General features: G+C 35.4%; 1 protein-coding gene across 1 annotated transcript; it reads left to right on the plus strand.

The window, feature by feature from the left end:
* The first annotated feature begins 13,400 nt into the window (after positions 1–13,400).
* On the plus strand, positions 13,401–18,253 carry LOC120217849 (lysM domain receptor-like kinase 3). The gene is made up of 11 exons (XM_039214878.1): positions 13,401–14,121; positions 14,893–14,970; positions 15,465–15,758; positions 15,961–16,106; positions 16,193–16,282; positions 16,389–16,494; positions 16,978–17,129; positions 17,209–17,306; positions 17,501–17,648; positions 17,736–17,837; positions 17,944–18,253. The coding sequence occupies exons 1-11, from the start codon at positions 13,506–13,508 to the stop codon at positions 18,106–18,108; spliced, it is 1,995 nt and encodes a 664-aa protein (XP_039070809.1). The 5' UTR covers positions 13,401–13,505; the 3' UTR covers positions 18,109–18,253.
* The last annotated feature ends 107 nt before the right edge of the window (positions 18,254–18,360 follow it).

Raw genomic sequence — 18,360 nt, forward strand, 5'->3', positions numbered from 1 at the left:
ATATGGGATATGTTTAGTATTGTGTTTTAAAATATTTAATAAATTATAAACAAAATATTAGATAGATAATCTTTTCATCACGTTTAATTGTAAACAATGTAATTTAGAATAATTGTTACAATGGAGGATGAACTCATCATTTCATCATTCCACCAAGATGAGTTCCAATGAAAATTCCTCGAAAATTCATCTTTCTATAACAATAAATTTTCTTAAAATAATAATATTTATCCGAACTTGTCTTATTGGAACGACGAGTTCGACATCCATTATAGTAATCGTCCTAGATTGCAATTTTTTTTCTAAACTATATTTTCCTATTTGTTTCTCTCCCATGCATCATTCTTTTAAAAAAGCCCTGGATTGATATGAAGATATATACACAGTGGCGGATGCAAGGCTTATCCAGAGTATCGTCTATCATGAAATTCAAATTTCTTTATATTAATTGTTTATTTTATTATTGGTGTTTACTCTAAAATTTTATTTATATTTATCTAACACGAAATTTTTTTATTATTATTATATATATATATATATACCTCACCTTAGAAAATATTTTTAAATCGGCTACTTTATATACGAGCATAGAGAAAAGATAGAGATGGCAATCACTCCCATCATTATTAAGACAAGATCCTAGGTTTGAGGGGTCTCGAGCAGAGAGAGACACAAAAATGGAGCCATTATTGTGTAAAAATTGCAGCAAAACAACAACGTAATAATGAATCCTGCTTTAACGAGGCAAATCCAGTCTGGCTTTCAACTTAAATTTACTTACCACCACAACCACCCTACCCAAACATCAACTAATCCCTGGATTATTCCATCAATAAACAAATGTCATTATAAACCCTAATTATACGAGAATAAAGAAAAATAAAAAGCTATAAAAATCTCAGGGAAATAATTCTCCAGCTAAAAAGCACATGCAATGATGCATGTGATGTGAACATCCGGACCCACAATTCCCAGTCTGCTAAGTCTTGGGGTTCCATTTTTTTAACTTGTTATACAAAATAAGTTTTTTTAAATTGTATTTTTTTTAATTGTTCTACGTTGACTTAACATCTTAAAATTATAACGATACATGTAATATTATCAAAGCGATAATATGATATGTGTCATATCGTTAATTATATATATATATAAGTATCATATTAGTAATATATGTCGACATTTAATTAACTGGTAATTTTTATCTAATATGAGTTATTTAGACAAACAAAACTGAAACACCGGAATCTAAAATACTATGGAAGAAAGAATAAGGTAAAAGTGACAATTTGTAAAAATGTTAGGAGGGCTAATTTGTCATTATGCCTAAGTACTTTTGGTTTTTTTAAAAGTTTAAGAATGTTGATTTCTAATACTCCAAGGTTTAGTATGAAAACTCAATTTTCAGTATCGATACTAGGGATTCTAGAATGATTTTTATTATTAAAACCAACATTTATTATTGATATTGGATGCCTAATATCGAAACCATACCTTTGATATCGATTCTAGACTATGAGTTTTGAAACTATACTGTTTAGTTTTTCATTCATAACTTTGTCAATTGATGTTGAAATTGGTCCCCATTTCTTTAAATTCATAGTTTTGAAAGATCATATGTTTAATATGTCTAATTAGTAAAATGATTAGTATCTCAAGTGACCTTTATTTTTTTTAAAAATTTATGATTTAGTCTCTAAAGATTGACAAAATGATCTTTAAAGACTTCTCAGTTTGTAATAGCCTAACTAAAGGCATTTTTTGGTCTGAATAATAGTATAATTAGACTTTAAAATAATTTACAAGTTAGTCTTTTAAAGTTTTGAATAATTACATTTTAATCCTCAAACTTTTAAATGTTTACTAATTGATCCCTAATTACTATTTAGGGTTAATAATGGCTTATAAAACTAGTTATGCGTAAGAAATATCATGTTGATATATGTATAATGCATGCATTAAGTACAATTTCTTAATCATAAAAATATTTGATAAAGTCCCTAATAGATCCCTAAGTATAAATCTCAAAAGAATAAATTGTATGTTTTAAGTTCATTTTTGAGACAATTTCACTCTGAAAATAATTAATTGATTTAATGGTATTAAATTTATATATGAATAAAAAGATTACATTTAAGTCTCTAAACTTATAATAAATTTCAGTGTGATCTCTAAACATGAATTCAAGTTATGATTTATTTACGATTAATAAGTATGTTGATTTGATTGTGTATTTGTGTTAAATATACTATAAATTGACTCAGTTAAGTTAAATATATTAAATTTGTTAATTAGGATTATTTATGAATATGTATAATGACACAATTACCCCCCAATGTTTATACAAATGATCATTTTGCACCTTATTCTTTTTTTGGAGCATTTTACTTCCCGCATTTCAATTTTTGTCAAAACAACCCAAAATCGTTAGTTGACTAATGGTCAACGCACGATGCTGATGTCGCATCACTTTGGGTGACATGGCACATACCACGTTAGCAATCGATCACATGTGAAAAATGTCACGCCAGCAACATATGTTGATTGTTAGCCTACTAACGGTTTTCATCCTACAGGGTCTGTTTTAACCAAAAATTGAAAGGTGGGAGTAAAATACTACACAAAAAAAACATGAGACAAAATAACCAATTATGCAAACATTGGTGAATAATTGTGTCATTATATCTTATGAATAAGTCTTTGAACTTTCGGAAAGCTTTAATAAGGTCTCTAAGCATGAAATCAACTTGTGATTTGATTAATGAATGATAAATAAGATGATTTATTGTAGTATCATTTTAGGTTTTATATTGTGTTAAAATATGAAATTACATGTGATTCTGAATGTTTGAGTTTAATTTAAGTTATAACGATATTTTTGATCCAATTTTCGTTCCGATCGCATCGAGGTATTATAATATAACTAATGTTTCCTTTTTCTTATTAAATTACATCATTTCTTATAAAAATATATTGATCAAATCAAATAACAAAAAAAAAACTCTTCTCACAAACTTATTTGAACTCATTGAAACAATAATAATTAGTAGAATGGTGAATATTCATTGAAAAAAAGGGTTTATGTAAAAATAAGATTCCAAACTATATTTTAAGTTAATTTTATATATTTAAATGAGTTTTCGTTAAAAATATATTTCTAATATTTCTAATATACACTTTTACTTGAAATAGCGTTCAAAAATACTTTTTTTTAAAATAAAAAAAAAACTATTCCCCTTCCCGTCCCTGTTGCAGTCCCTCTCTCCTCTCCCGCGCTGTAGTCTCACCCCTCTAATCCTCCTGAATTTATGTTGCAGTTCTGCCCCTTAATTTCCCATGAATTTCAAACGTTCACAGCGTCCTAATTGCAATTCATGATTTTAAATTTAGGGTTAGGATAGGATCACAGAGTTAAGAATTTCGGTATTTAGGGATTTTGGTAACTACAAGGGCAGTGATCGATCAATAGGTGGACGACAATATGTGAGTGATTACTTAACGATGAAAGCGGTGACCGAAAATGATTAAAGGTTGAAAATGAAATTTAAAATTAAGGATTTTAAATTTGAGGTTTTTTTTATATAACTTTATTTTTTATTTTAAAACACAATTTTTAAAATTTTATAAGCCCGATACATATAAGATAATAATCGAATTTAACGGTAAAGTATACATATAAAAATGTAATATTAAAAATTTTAGATATTTATTTTTAACATATAATTTTTTAAACACTTAAAATTAATTTAGAGTATAATTTAAGTATTTATTTATTTATTTTTTCATTAAGAAAAAAATGGTGGCGGAAAACAAGCAGATGGCTTCCTCTCTCTCTCTCTTTGGGTGCCTTTTACAGTGAAGGACTGAGTAACTGTTACCAGAGCATAGAGAGAAAAAAAGAACAAAACATGCTCGGTTTAGTGTGGCTAAATTACTGACATCATTTTTTTTATTTTCTCTTTCTGACACCGTTTGATCAATATTTCCAGAAGTAGCACTCTTTTTATTGAGTTGGCAAAGACGCGTCCCCGGGGACGCGCTTTACCCGTGTTTTCGTTGAGTTGGATGCCACGTGTGGAAGGCGCGTCCCCGGGTACGCGCCTTTGCCATATCAGCTGACACGTGTGGAAAGCGCATCCCCGGGGACGCGCCTTCCATTAAATGTCATAAATGCCCCCATCCGTTTTTCCTAACTACCCCTCCTCCTCCCCTATATAAACCCCCTCAACCCTCCCTCATTATTCACACTAAAATCATCTTCTCCTCTTTTATATAACTCAAATTCTTCAACTATTTGAGTTTTAAATTTGTTATTAGTGGTAAGAAATTTATTTTTATGTTAGTATTTTTTTTAAATAGTTATTATTTTTTATATTAATATATTTATGTAAATATTATATTTTTATTAAAATAATATTTATATAATAATTATTATTTATTTAGAATTATTAATTTTTTTTTGCTAATTATATTGTTTTGTCTACAGTTATAATGGAAAACGAAATGCTGTTGCGATTGGATATTGATCATATCTCCAGACATTTTAGCGATATGGTAATATTTTTTATAATTAATGTTAATATTTAAATTTATTTTTATTTTAAAGTTATTATGAATTTATATTAATTTTTATTTTTTATAATGTATATTATTTAGGATGCTGATCGTATTTTAGAGACTTTTATTAAAAATCCACGTATACCGACACCGGAACGTATTTTGCCATATTTGGCTTCTGCCGGGTTCGGGTATATTGCAACAATTATAGGCGGTTGCAAACTCGAACCTGTCCTAATTTCTGCACTGATTGAGAGGTGGAGGCCCGAGACACACACTTTTCACCTTCCATGTGGAGATGCGACAATTACATTGGAGGATGTCTCTATGTATCTGGGGCTTCCCGTCGACGGAAATATGATGTGTGGTATGGCGGATGGTGATTGGCAATCAATGTGCATTGATTATCTTGGAGCTGCTCCGCCAGAGTTTAATGGAGGTAGAATAGCTTTATCTTGGTTGAAAGCTAATTTTGAGGTTTTAAATGAAAATGCTTCAGAGGATCAAGCAAAGGCATGTGCTCGGGCATATATTCTACGAATAATTGGAGGAATATTGATGCCCGACAAATCTCGCAACCAGGTGCATTGTATGTGGTTGCGGCATCTGATCGATTTTGATGAAGCTGGAATATATAGTTGGGGTGCTGCAGTTTTGGCATTTCTCTTTAGAGAAATGTGTCGGGCGACGAATTATAAGAAAACTGCTATCGGTGGATGTCTTCTGCTTCTACAATCATGGGCGTGGTTCCGCATGCCTTTTTTATGCCCGATCGTGAATGAACCATATGTATTCCCCTTATTGTTGAGGTAATTTTTGAACTAAATTTTGATTTAAATATTTTCAATTAAATAGGGTGATATTTAGTTTATATTATATTTCATAGGTGGTCGATGAAAAGAAAGGACCATAAAAGTATACCTACTGGGTTAGAGGAAATTCGTTTACTTATTGATACGAAAGCTGGGTCTGAGGTATGTTTTTAAATTTGTTTAATTATTAATATTTTAATTTAAAATGTTAGATATAATTAGAATATTTTATTTATTTGAATTGTATATTTATATTTCACTTTCAGTGGATACCTTATGCGAGCGATGAAGTGAAAGCTTGCATTCCACCCCACCTTAGTGGGTCATTAGAGGTATGGATATCGGTTATACCTCTTATATGTTATGCTATTATTGAGTGGCATCCAGTTGATCACGTGCTCCGTCAGTATGGTTGTACGCAATATATTCCTGGAGCTCCTAGGAATTTAGACGACGTGCATAACATAGATAGACGAGGAAAGAAAGATGTTAACTGGGTGGTGAGACACAGAGATTGGATTGCGCTTTGGGAGAACCGATATACACTGTTGGCCCCTCGACAATATTACGCTGAAACTGGTCATATGGTTACGGATAACTATATGGACTGGTTTAATGAAAATGGGAAGCCGTTTCTACTTTCGGCGGAAGCACGAGGGGTTAACATTCCTAGGCGCCGAGAAAGACGTCAACCGTCTCAATATCATCGTCCCCCGACGCGTGGACGGAGAGAAGGCGCTACCGGTTCTGCATCAGTCCCACCACAACATCCTTATTCGTCGATGCCGCATGGGTACATGCCCAGCCATCCACTTCATATGCCAAGCCCACCAGTTTATATGCCATCTCCGCAGGGTTACATTCCGAGCCCGCAGGGTTACATTCCTAGCCCGCCAGGTTACATGCCTAGCCCGCCAGGTTACATGCCTAGCCCGCAGGGTTTTATACCATATAGAGGTGCATATACTACTATGTTTAATGATCCAGCATATGGTTCATATGCATCTTATTTGGCTGGTGGTGCTTCTCCGCAGACACCTCAATCTCCATCTGGATCACATACATCGATGCCAATGTTTCCACAGTTTTCACAGTTCCCGGGGAGCGGTGGGATTGTTACTAGCACTCCTTCAGGGTCGTTATTTTATACAGGCCCTTCAACCCCTTCAGCGTCATCTACACCAAATGAAGAAAATGCTGCTGATGATGATAGTGAAGATGAGGAGACTGAAGAACAAGTTCCGCGAAGAAATCCTCCACGAAATAGACAACCACCGCCATGTGGAACTCATTCGAGAATACGACATCGGTGATCCAGTTATATTTAATGTTATTTAAATAATTATATTTCAGAATTTTATGTAATTTGGTTATGTTATTTAAATGTTTCATGGTTGTTACATACATATTTTTTAATGTTGTTTTTTATTCACATTTAACATTAAATGTTTGATAAATGTTTTTAAAATACAAATTATATTATTCGAAATTTAAAATAAAAATAAAAATAATATTATTCAAATTTAAATTTAAAATATAAATTATAGTATTCAAAATTTAACATTAAATTTCAACTTAATATTCCAATTGTATTCGAAATTAAAAGTTATATTCCAATTATAGTACACAATACTTAAATTGAAATTAAATTTATCCATACATATGATTTTATCATTAACATATATATTAAAACGTATACATTAAAATCAACTTATGTTGAGTTCATCGATCGACGGAATCAGCCAAGAGGGGGGTGAATTGGCAATTTATTCAATGTCACATTTCAATGCTCATTCCATACAATTTCAATGTCACAATCAACTTATCACTTCACATTTATTCAATTTATCCATAACATTTTATCTAATTTATTCAAACTTCACATAACGTTTTAATTTAAGTTATTCTTAACTTGCTGAACTTTCAAAAGAAGTTAAATTTTGGTTATAATTTACCTGATTTACTGATATATCTAGTGTCCCCGAGGGACATGAGTGACATAATAGGGCAATGATAATATATTCTCTGATGAAATAATGGAAGGCGCCCCCTGGGAACGCGCCTTCATGTGAATAGTGAAATAATAGGTACTGATATATCTAGTGTCCCCGAGGGACATGAGTGACATAATAGGGCAATGATAACATATTCTCTGACGAAATAATGGAAGGCGCGCCCCCGGGAACGCGCCTTCATGTCCCCTGAGAAATAATAGGTACTGATATATCTAGTGTCCCCGAGGGACATGAGTGACATAATATGGCAATGATAACATATTCTCTAACGAAATAATGGAAGGCGCCCCCCCGGGAACGCGCCTTCATGTGAATAGTGAAATAATAGGTACTGATATATCTAGTGTCCCCGAGGGACATGAGTGACATAATAGGGCAATGATAACATATTCTCTGACGAATAATGGAAGGCGCGCCCCCGGGAACGCGCCTTCATGTGAATAGTGAAATAATAGGTACTGATATATCTAGTGTCCCCGAGGGACATGAGTGACATAATAGGGCAATGATAACATATTCTCTGATGAAATAATGGAAGGCGCGCCCCCGGGAACGCGCCTTCATGTGAATAGTGAAATAATAGGTACTGATATATCTAGTGTCCCCGAGGGAGATGAGTGACATAATAGGGCAATGATAACATATTCTCTGACGAAATAATGGAAGGCGCGTCCCCGGGAACGCGCCTTCATGTCCCCTGAGAAATAATAGGTACTGATATATCTAGTGTCCCCGAGGGACATGAGTGACATAATAGGGCAATGATAACATATTCTCTAACGAAATAATGGAAGGCGCCCCCCCGGGAACGCGCCTTCATGTGAATAGTGAAATAATAGGTACTGATATATCTAGTGTCCCCGAGGGACACGAGTGACATAATAGGGCAATGATAACATATTCTCTGACGAAATAATGGAAGGCGCGCCCCCGGGAACGCGCCTTCATGTGAATAGTGAAATAATAGGTACTGATATATCTAGTGTCCCCGAGGGACACGAGTGACATAATAGGGCAATGATAACATATTCTCTGACGAAATAATGGAAGGCGCGCCCCCGGGAACGCGCCTTCATGTGAATAGTGAAATAATAGGTACTGATATATCTAGTGTCCCCGAGGGACATGAGTGACATAATAGGGCAATGATAACATATTCTCTGATGAAATAATGGAAGGCGCGCCCCCGGGAACGCGCCTTCATGTGAATAGTGAAATAATAGGTACTGATATATCTAGTGTCCCCGAGGGAGATGAGTGACATAATAGGGCAATGATAACATATTCTCTGACGAAATAATGGAAGGCGCGTCCCCGGGAACGCGCCTTCATGTCCCCTGAGAAATAATAGGTACTGATATATCTAGTGTCCCCGAGGGACATGAGTGACATAATAGGGCAATGATAACATATTCTCTAACGAAATAATGGAAGGCGCCCCCCCGGGAACGCGCCTTCATGTGAATAGTGAAATAATAGGTACTGATATATCTAGTGTCCCCGAGGGACACGAGTGACATAATAGGGCAATGATAACATATTCTCTGACGAAATAATGGAAGGCGCGCCCCCGGGAACGCGCCTTCATGTGAATAGTGAAATAATAGGTACTGATATATCTAGTGTCCCCGAGGGACACGAGTGACATAATAGGGCAATGATAACATATTCTCTGACGAAATAATGGAAGGCGCGCCCCCGGGAACGCGCCTTCATATGAATAGTACTCCGATTATAGACACTATTATATGCAACGCATTATAAACTTTCAAAACAAACTTCAGTTCACAATCTTTCAAATTCTCAAATTCCCAAACTCTAACTTCTCAAATTCTCTGAAAATGAGTCGTCTTTCTGCTGTTTTTTTTATGATGGAGAAATTAAGGAAGCTGAAGAGGGGGTTGTTTTTGAGTCAGATCATTATATCCCCTTAACCTTGAAGAGAAACATCACAATTGAGGAGTTAATCACAAAAATTTCGTTAAAGATTCGTGTAGCAAGCCAGAGAAGACTATCTTCACTTCAGTACAGATTTTCTACTGAATTTTTTCCGCTCACGTATACATCATTTCAGCTTTCAAACGATGATGATGTTTCTATGATGGTTGATGCTCATATGGGGAGTTCACAATCTCTTATTGAAATGTATGCCACTTTTATTGAGGTTCGTGCAACTCGTGGTCTCTCATATTCCTCTCACTTTGGCATTGCATATCAAACTGATCAAGTTGATAGCCCGACACAACTGATCTGTAATGATTTCACATCATTAATGGCGGATCCAACGCCATATACCATGCCATCAAGTTCAATAGGAAGGCATTCATCTGCAACTGCTTATGATCTCAACCCACGTGGCTTCACCAATAATCCATATGTCAACATCTCTTCTACTTCAAGGGGCAGACATTCATCTGCCAATGTTTTCGACTTACATATGGAAATGCCAACGAGACGACAGTCTATTCACATCCCACATGATACAATGGCCTCAAGTTCAAGAGGAGGACACGCAAGCGGGAACTTATTTGACCTCAACATTGGATTATCGGAGGAACCCTTATCTCCACCAGAAGAACCTCTTCGGGAGCCAGGTGCAGATGGTGCTGAAACGGGATTATTCGTTGAACCTGACTCACCACAGTTTAACGTACATTCTGCACATATGTATGAGGCTGATTATGATGCAATGTATGAGCCTGAATTTCCAGATCTTCCTGATGTTGGCAACTATGGACTTCAATCATCAGTCAATGACGGTAATTTACATATTGGAATGGAGTTCGCATCGAAGGAGGAAGCAATGATGGCAATAAAGAGTTACAATATTCGTAACTCAGTTCAGTCCCGAGTTGATCGATCTAACACGGAGAAATATATCTGCTACTGCGTCCAACGTGACAACGGATGTCAATGGATGGTCCGTGTATCAAAGAGGAAGAGGAAGAACAACTTACGGGAACTAACCAGATACAACGGTCCTCATACATGTTGTGCAACAGGTATAAACCAGGATCATCCCAACTTGGACTCCAACATTATTTGTCAAGCAATCATGCCCATTGTGAAGCAAAGCTCTCATATAGCTGTTGCAGTGTTGATTTCTGCTATACAGTCACAATATGGGTACACTGTCTCATATAAAAAAGCGTGGTTGGCAAAACAGAATGCCATTTGCAAACTTCATGGCGAATGGGATTCCTCTTACAACGAGCTGCCCAGTTGGTTTCATGTTGTGCAAAGACTTAATCATGGGACAATTGTTAAGTTCGAAACTCAACATCATTACGTGAATGATCGAATGGTTCGCGATCGCTGCCAATTTTACCGAGTCTTTTGGACTTACCCTCAGTGTATTAATGCAGTCAAGTACTGTAAACCAATTGTCCAAATTGATGGTACTTTCTTGTATGGGAAATACAAGCAAGTTTTATTATTGGATGTGGTCCAAGATGGAAATCGCAATATTCTTCCTGTTGCGTTTGCCCTCGTTCAAGGAGAAGACACTGAGTCTTGGGCTTTTTTCCTTAAAAATTTACGTTTACATGTTGTCACCAGGGAACGACTATGCATTATTTCAGACCGAGGAGCCGGGATAAAAGCAGCAATGGACTCTTTGGGTACAATGTATAGACCTCCACATGTTCAACATCGTTATTGTGTCCGTCATATTGCTGCAAACTATTACGGAAAATACAAGAAGAACGATGAACGTCAGTTAGTCGTGCGGATGGGTATGTTACTTTTTCCCAATTTTTCTATCAATTTCTTATTACTTATTTATACTTCATATTAACTATTACATATTCCTAATGGCTTAGGTTATGAACTCTTACCTCAAAGGTTTGAGTCGATGCTACAAGAGCTGTTTGGCAAAAATAAAAAGGGGTGCGAGTATATTATGGACATCAGCAAAGAAATGTGGACAAATGCATATGACGGGGGGTATCGCTATGGTCATATGACAACAAACTTGGCTGAAGCAATAAATTCAACCTTAAAGGGGGCGCGTCATTTACCAGTGGACAAGCTTGGCTTAAAGGTATCGCTATGGTCATATGACAACAAACGACTTATTTTCGTTTGGGTCAACTCTTTGCAAAGCTCGGTGGACAAGCTCTTACTTGGATGCAAAACGGGCATATTTACCACCCAAGACTAGTAGTTGATTTACAGAAAAAAGTGGCTGCATCAAATGGGATGTTAGTTACAAATTTTTCTCGCACCCGTGAATTGTTTCGTGTAACCGAAATGCCACGTCCGCTGCAAGGGATTGAAGCTAACTCTTTCAGAGTTAATCTGCAAGAGAGGTGGTGCGATTGTGGTTTCTTTCAAGCACTCAAATATCCATGCTCTCATGCCATTGCTGCTTGCTCACATTCGCATTTGGACTACAAAAATTATGTTGATCCCGTATACCAACTTTCACAAGTATTCAAGGTATATGAATTTGAGTTTCCGCCCATAGGAAACGAAAGAGACCCAAATGAGATTCAAACTTGGCTTACAATTGTACCAGATCCATTGCTATTGAGGGACTCAGGTCATCCAAAATCTACTAGAATACATTGTGATATGGATATTCGGGAGAAGTCAACAGAACAAAAACGATGTGGGCATTGTAGAAACATCGGGCACAATAGAAAAAAATATCCAGCTCTGTTATCATCATATAACCGTTAACTCTTATGTAATTAATATTGTATTTAAATGAATGTTTTTGTTTCTAATAATTTAATGTTATTGCATTTATATAATTTGTCAATGTATGTACACCTAAATAATTTTTTTTAACTTTTAAATACATAAATATATTTATTTAATATAATTAATATTATTAGTTATAATTTTTTTTAAAATATAATAATTCCACCTTCTAAGTAGAGAAAAATATTAAATTAAACAAATTAAAAGTTATTAAAAAATTTATGTATACGATGACACATTTCATGTTCTTATTGGAGGATTAAATTTATTAAATTAAATTTTCAATAAGACTAATTTTATAAAATATGTAAGTCTTGAAGATTAAATATGTAATTATACTAATTTATTAACTTATGCATCAATATTTTCGTTAAATATTGATATGAGATGACTAGATTGATAACATTTAAATAATTAACTGATAAAATTAATAAATCGATAATCAAAATCAAAAATAATAATATAACCATATGTGTAATATTATAATTTCATACATTTTTCCTATAGCTACAATAAAGTCAAACTGGTTTTCATATATTGTTATATCATATTAATGTAGATAATTCACTCCACCTTTAACACACATTAACAAAATACATTTGATAATTCTTACATTATAATCGAAACATTTTACATAATATATTATTTTTATAATAATAATAAAAATAAATTATTTATTATAAAACAAAATACGTGTCTGCTGAGTTGGCAAAGGCGCGTCCCCGGGGACGCGCCTTCCACACGTGACATCCAACTCAGCGAAAACGCGGGTAAAGCGCGTCCCCGGGGACGCGCCTTTGCCAATTCAGCAGAAAGGGTGCTACTTCTGGAAATATTGGTCAAACGATGTCAGAAAGGGAAAATTTAAAGCAAACGGTGTCAGTTATGTAATTTAGCCGTTTAGTGTCACCTCACCTCATCCCTTCCTACTTCTGTCCTTCAAACCACCTTAAAGCTTAAAATCCCCCACTCTTCGTGCATCAGCTTTATCTTCAAGTTTCTTCCTTTTCTGCAAAAATCTTACTGTCTTATTCCCTCACTCCATTTTTTAAATTACCATCTATCTAAATCTACCATTTCCTTTAACCTCTTCCAGGATAAAAGTTAGTAAAAGCAAGTTCTCTTTAACTAGACTTAGCTCTGGTTTCTTCACTGACCTTTGATTTCTCTTAGTCTGAGTTTCTCTTCTTTTTAGCTTGAAATTCACACTTCTTCCTCTCCATTTAAAGCAAGAACTAAACTTCGCCCACATACTGGGTCTTGTTTTTCTCCACGAAGTTATGATTTTTTCTTGTCTTTTAACTTGTTCAGACAGTTGTTTGATCAAAATCTTTATTTTTTTTCTACTCTCTTACACTTAATTTTAGTTCAAAGTTGCAATTTTTTTTGGGGGGATTAGAAAAAAAAAACTAGAAAAATGGATCCTATGGTTTCACATTTGTTAGTTCTTCTAACACTAATCTTTCTCGTTATCGTTCAAACCCTCCATTGCTTGGGTTCTTCTTATGCAACAATACCTATGAGTTGTACGGACACGTCAAGATTATGCACGTCTTTTTTGGCTTTTAAACCACAGGAGAACCAAACTCTGGATGTGATCCAGAGCATGTTCGATGTGATACCACAAGACATAACAGTTGAAGGAGAGGGCGCCCATGGTTACATATTCATAAAAAAGAAATGTTCTTGCTTGACAAACCCCAAGAATTATGCAACAAACACAACCTTTACAGTCAGATCAAATCAAGGGTATGTTTATGACATGGTTTTAGAGGCTTATGATGGGCTTGCTATGGTTCCAAATGTTAGCAGGCCAGCAAGGATTGGAGCTGTGGTGTCTTTGAGGCTCTTTTGTGGGTGTTCAAGTGGGCTGTGGAACTACTTGATGAGTTATGTGATGAAAGATGAGGACAATGTGCAATCTCTAGCTAGTAGATTTGGGGTTAGCATGGATAGTATTGAGCAAGTTAATGGGATTCAAAATCCTGATAATGTCACTGTTGGTGCTTTGTATTATATTCCATTGAATTCAGGTTTGCCTCAAAAAGACCATTCTCTTTCTTTGTGAGGTTTTTTGTTTTATGGATTTGCATGAAGAATGCTATTGGATTGGAAATATGCATATTCAGTTGCTTTTCAAGATTTAGGTGTTAATGATTTTGATTATATTTTCATAGTTTATGAAAACTCTGCAAGTGTCGTGAACATAGGGGTTAATTTAATTAGTAAAATAAGATCTTTTACCCATAGTTTATTATAGTCTATAGCTAGGTATGCTAAAGACTTAAATCTTGCTGTCAGTTCTGCTTTGGCTTGTGTGATTGGAAGTTTAGCATTGGCGAGAAGGTTTTGTCGTTTGGCTAATTGGAAATGGATTGAAAATGAAGTAAGTTTGGGACGCTGATAAGATAACTTGATACTAATTGGTGAATTCATTTCACTTTTAGAGTCTGGAACCTACTTGGTTTCTATCTGAAGTCTTGATGTGAGCTTTGAGGGAAGGTGCTAATATCACATCGATATATATACCAACAGAATCATACTAATGAAATCCGTAATGTGTTCATACATATTTTAATTGTATATCAGTGACTAGAATTTATGGGTAACGTTTTATCATCCATTTCCTTGAATTGTAAGGCTGTTAGTTGGTGTTTTTGCATTATGCCTTTTGTGTTGTTTGCAGCTCACAGCGCATATCGGGAGTAGTCGTTTCTTCTGTAAATTTTGTTGGTTTCACGTATTGTCCAGTTCTTGTATTATGGTAGAAAGTTTTAGACTATAACTTGTTAAATATATTGCAGTTCCTGGTGAACCCTATCATGTGGAGAATGACATTCCCTTGGCACCTGTTCCTGCACCATCAGCTGACACACTTTCTGGTATGAATTGGTAAATCTTAGTGAACTAATTAAAACTATGTTAACTCAGACTCAAGTGCTAGCGGGTGTGTGACCGACATTGATTTGGTCAACCTATTTCTGTGTTTTTTTCATGTATTCGGATGGTTCTTGGAGGCCCTTATTCCCACAACTACGCCCAAGTCTGTTTCTAAGAGATGTAAAGTAGCAGCCGACAACCATAAATAAACGACATGATTTGCTGTATCCTGCATGTCAAAATAATTTCTACATGACAACATATGGATTCGATCTCTATTTGAACTTTTAAAGTGTTAATGCTTCTCCTTTCTGCAAAAAGTTTTTGACAGTTCCTTTTTGGGGGATTATAATGTTACTACCTCTCTTTTGTTCAATTTCCTGAATGACGGAAATGAATGGTAAATACTCCTCAGTGAGAGGGGTAATGTGAGTAATAGTTGTTTTCTTGATTTCGTGTACGAAATATACTGAGCTATACTTTTAATTTTATGCAGAAATTCAAGTAAATACCAAGGCTCATGTGCCATATGGATGGATCATTGGCGGTTTGGGTGTCGGCCTTGCCCTCATTATCATTGTAGTTTGTGTTTCCTTGAGATCCTCAAGCCGCTTCGGTGAAGCTCGAGGAGTTCATGCCAAAGATCATGATGCCAAGAGTTCTCACAAGTTCCACATTCTTCAGAAGCCAAGTTTCTGTTGTGGTTCAGGAAGATATGTTGACGGCAAGTCCGAGAATTGGAACCAAACCAACGGCGAACCTAGTAACCACCAGATTACCATCCCGAAAGGTTATTACACTGTGATTTCTTAGTTACTTTCACTTTATTTGTTGCTAGCTGAAATCCTGGCAATGAACTATGTATATCATACTAAACAAAGTAGATTAATTAATAAAAAAATGATAGCTTGCCACCATGACTGATCCGAAATTCTGGAAGTCTAACTTTGATTTCTTTTCTTTTGTTTTTCTTTTTTCTTTTTCTCTGTCAGCTCTAGGAATTGATGTACTTGATGTTGATAAGCCTCTGGTTTTCAATTATGAAGAGATTCTTTTTTTGACCAATGGGTTCTCGGATTCTAATCTTCTTGGACATGGAACCTATGGTTCTGTCTATTTCGGTCTCCTTCATGACCAGGTTTGTTCGATTATATATCGGGATTTGTTTTCTATGACCTGAATAGATGAACATTCCATTAAGTTCTGTTCCTTTGATTCTTTTAGGAAGTTGCTATCAAAAGAATGACTGCCACAAAGACGAAGGAGTTCATGGCGGAGATGAAAATCTTGTGTAAGGTTCACCATGCAAATCTGGTAATGCTTTTTGTATGATGAGAAATTGTTTATATTCCGAAATTACGAACCTTTCTTCCAACTGTTCAAAGCCATCGACTCCTGTTTCGGTTTAATTTTGTCGAAGGTAGAGTTGATCGGCTATGCTGCAAGTGATAACGAGCTCTTCCTTATTTATGAATATGCTCAAAAGGGTTCCCTCAGAAACCATTTACATGATCCCTTGAACAAAGGTAGGATTATTGCAGCGCTTCTTCAGTTAAAATTTATTTAATTTTAAGAATGAACTATCATGACTTTTACCAGATTGATTGTTTTATCGCTATAAATTTCGGAAATTATGTGTATTATGGTTATAAAACTGCACAGCTAGTAGTTCTAAAATGGACCGAATGTTATAAATAAAGGAGTTGGATCATTCATAACCGTAATGTATTTACAATGTCGATAGCAGACGCCCACAATGAATAAGCTTTTAATCCATTTCTTGACAAGTTTTCATTGTGAGGAGAAGGTATATTCTCATTATCGCGACGTCCCATGTCTTGTGTCAAATAGAATGCCAGCATATGTTTCAAGTCCTTCGACAGTTCGACTCCTGGCTCAGTTAGTTGTATCGGCACTTTCATGGGCTGGGAATAGTTATGACCATAAATCGCTCTGGATTTCAGATCTCTTGTATTCTAATTACTCTGCAAATGTTTACTGGCTTGCAGGTCATACACCGCTTTCGTGGATAATGTGGGTTCAGATCGCTCTCGATGCTGCTAGAGGCCTGGAGTACATCCATGAGCATACTAAAGCTCATTATGTTCATCGAGATATCAAGTCGAGCAACATTTTGCTCGATGGTTCTTTCAAGGCGAAGGTTCGCATTATGTTAAATGATGCTGCTTCTTTCTTAAGTGTGTTTGAGAACATTTAACTGACTTCTATTCTCGGATTAGATTTCAGATTTTGGATTGTCCAAGCTTGTTGGAAAAACAAATGATGAAGAAGCAACAGCAACAAAAGTTGTTGGTACATTTGGTTATTTGGCACCAGAGTAAGTAATGTTATTGTTCTATGTCACATATTGAGATTAAGAGAAAGGGGTTACGACCTTCCAGAGACCCTCCAGATATATGAAAAAAACGATTACACCTGTATCCAGCACTCGGTATCCGAATCGAGCAATACAGATATTGTTAGTTGGCTACTCTTTCACTAAATGTTAAATGTTCTTTTAAACTCTTATAGATATTTGAGCGATGGACTTGCATCGTCAAAAAGTGACGTGTATGCATTTGGTGTTGTGTTGTTTGAGATCATATCCGGAAAGCAGGCCATCATACGAACCGAAGCCACCATGACAAAAAATATCGAAAGACGTTCATTGGCATCTGTTGTGAGTTAAATCGTAGCAGTCTAAGATTTTAGATGTTCATCTTGTCTTGTACTAATGCGTTTATCTTTTTATGCTGCAATTTTGCAGATGTTAGCAGCTCTTCAGAACACAGACTCGACAAGCATGTCGAACACGGACTATATCGATCCAAATATGCTGGATCTTTTTCCTCATGATTGTGTCTTCAAGGTAAATATCATTTCCATGGTAGACATTCTAGAAAGCTAGAAAATTAGTAGTTAGGACTGCATATTCTCAAATTGGCGTTCTGATTTGATATCGATTTGCTTATAAGATGGCTATGCTGGCAAAGCAATGCGTGGATGAGGATCCTATTGTACGACCGGACATGAAACAAGTAGTGATCAACTTGTCACAGATCCTTCTGTCATCGGTCGAGTGGGAAGCGACACTCGCCGGGAGCAGCCAAGTATTTAGTGGTTTGGTCCAAGGAAGATAATTATAGAACATTTAGACAGCATCCTTTATTTGTCTCCATATTTCATGTTAAGTATGATGTTAGATTCTTTGAATACTTACGATGTGAGTGAATCTTTCGATGTAAACTGCCATTAACAAGAATTTTGGGTTAGCTCTTGTTTGCATTTGATTAATTAGTAAAAATTGTATTCATTTTGTGGATTAAGATTATTTATTTCAAGGAAAAAATATTATAAAAAAGCAAATATATATTTCAGGAATACAAAGGGGG

The sequence above is a fragment of the Hibiscus syriacus genome, unplaced genomic scaffold (assembly GCF_006381635.1).
Source record: "Hibiscus syriacus cultivar Baekdansim isolate YM2019G1 unplaced genomic scaffold, ASM638163v2 tig00110190_pilon, whole genome shotgun sequence".
Classification (NCBI taxonomy): Eukaryota; Viridiplantae; Streptophyta; class Magnoliopsida; order Malvales; family Malvaceae; genus Hibiscus; species Hibiscus syriacus.

Coding starts and splice junctions, on each gene's coding strand:
- LOC120217849 (XM_039214878.1), top strand. CDS start 13,506: ATGGATCCTATGGTTTCACATTTGTTAGTTCTTCTAACACTAATCTTT. Junction 14,122..14,892: donor TTATATTCCATTGAATTCAG/GTTTGCCTCAAA, acceptor AATATATTGCAG/TTCCTGGTGAACCCTATCAT. Junction 15,759..15,960: donor CCAGATTACCATCCCGAAAG/GTTATTACACTG, acceptor TTTCTCTGTCAG/CTCTAGGAATTGATGTACTT.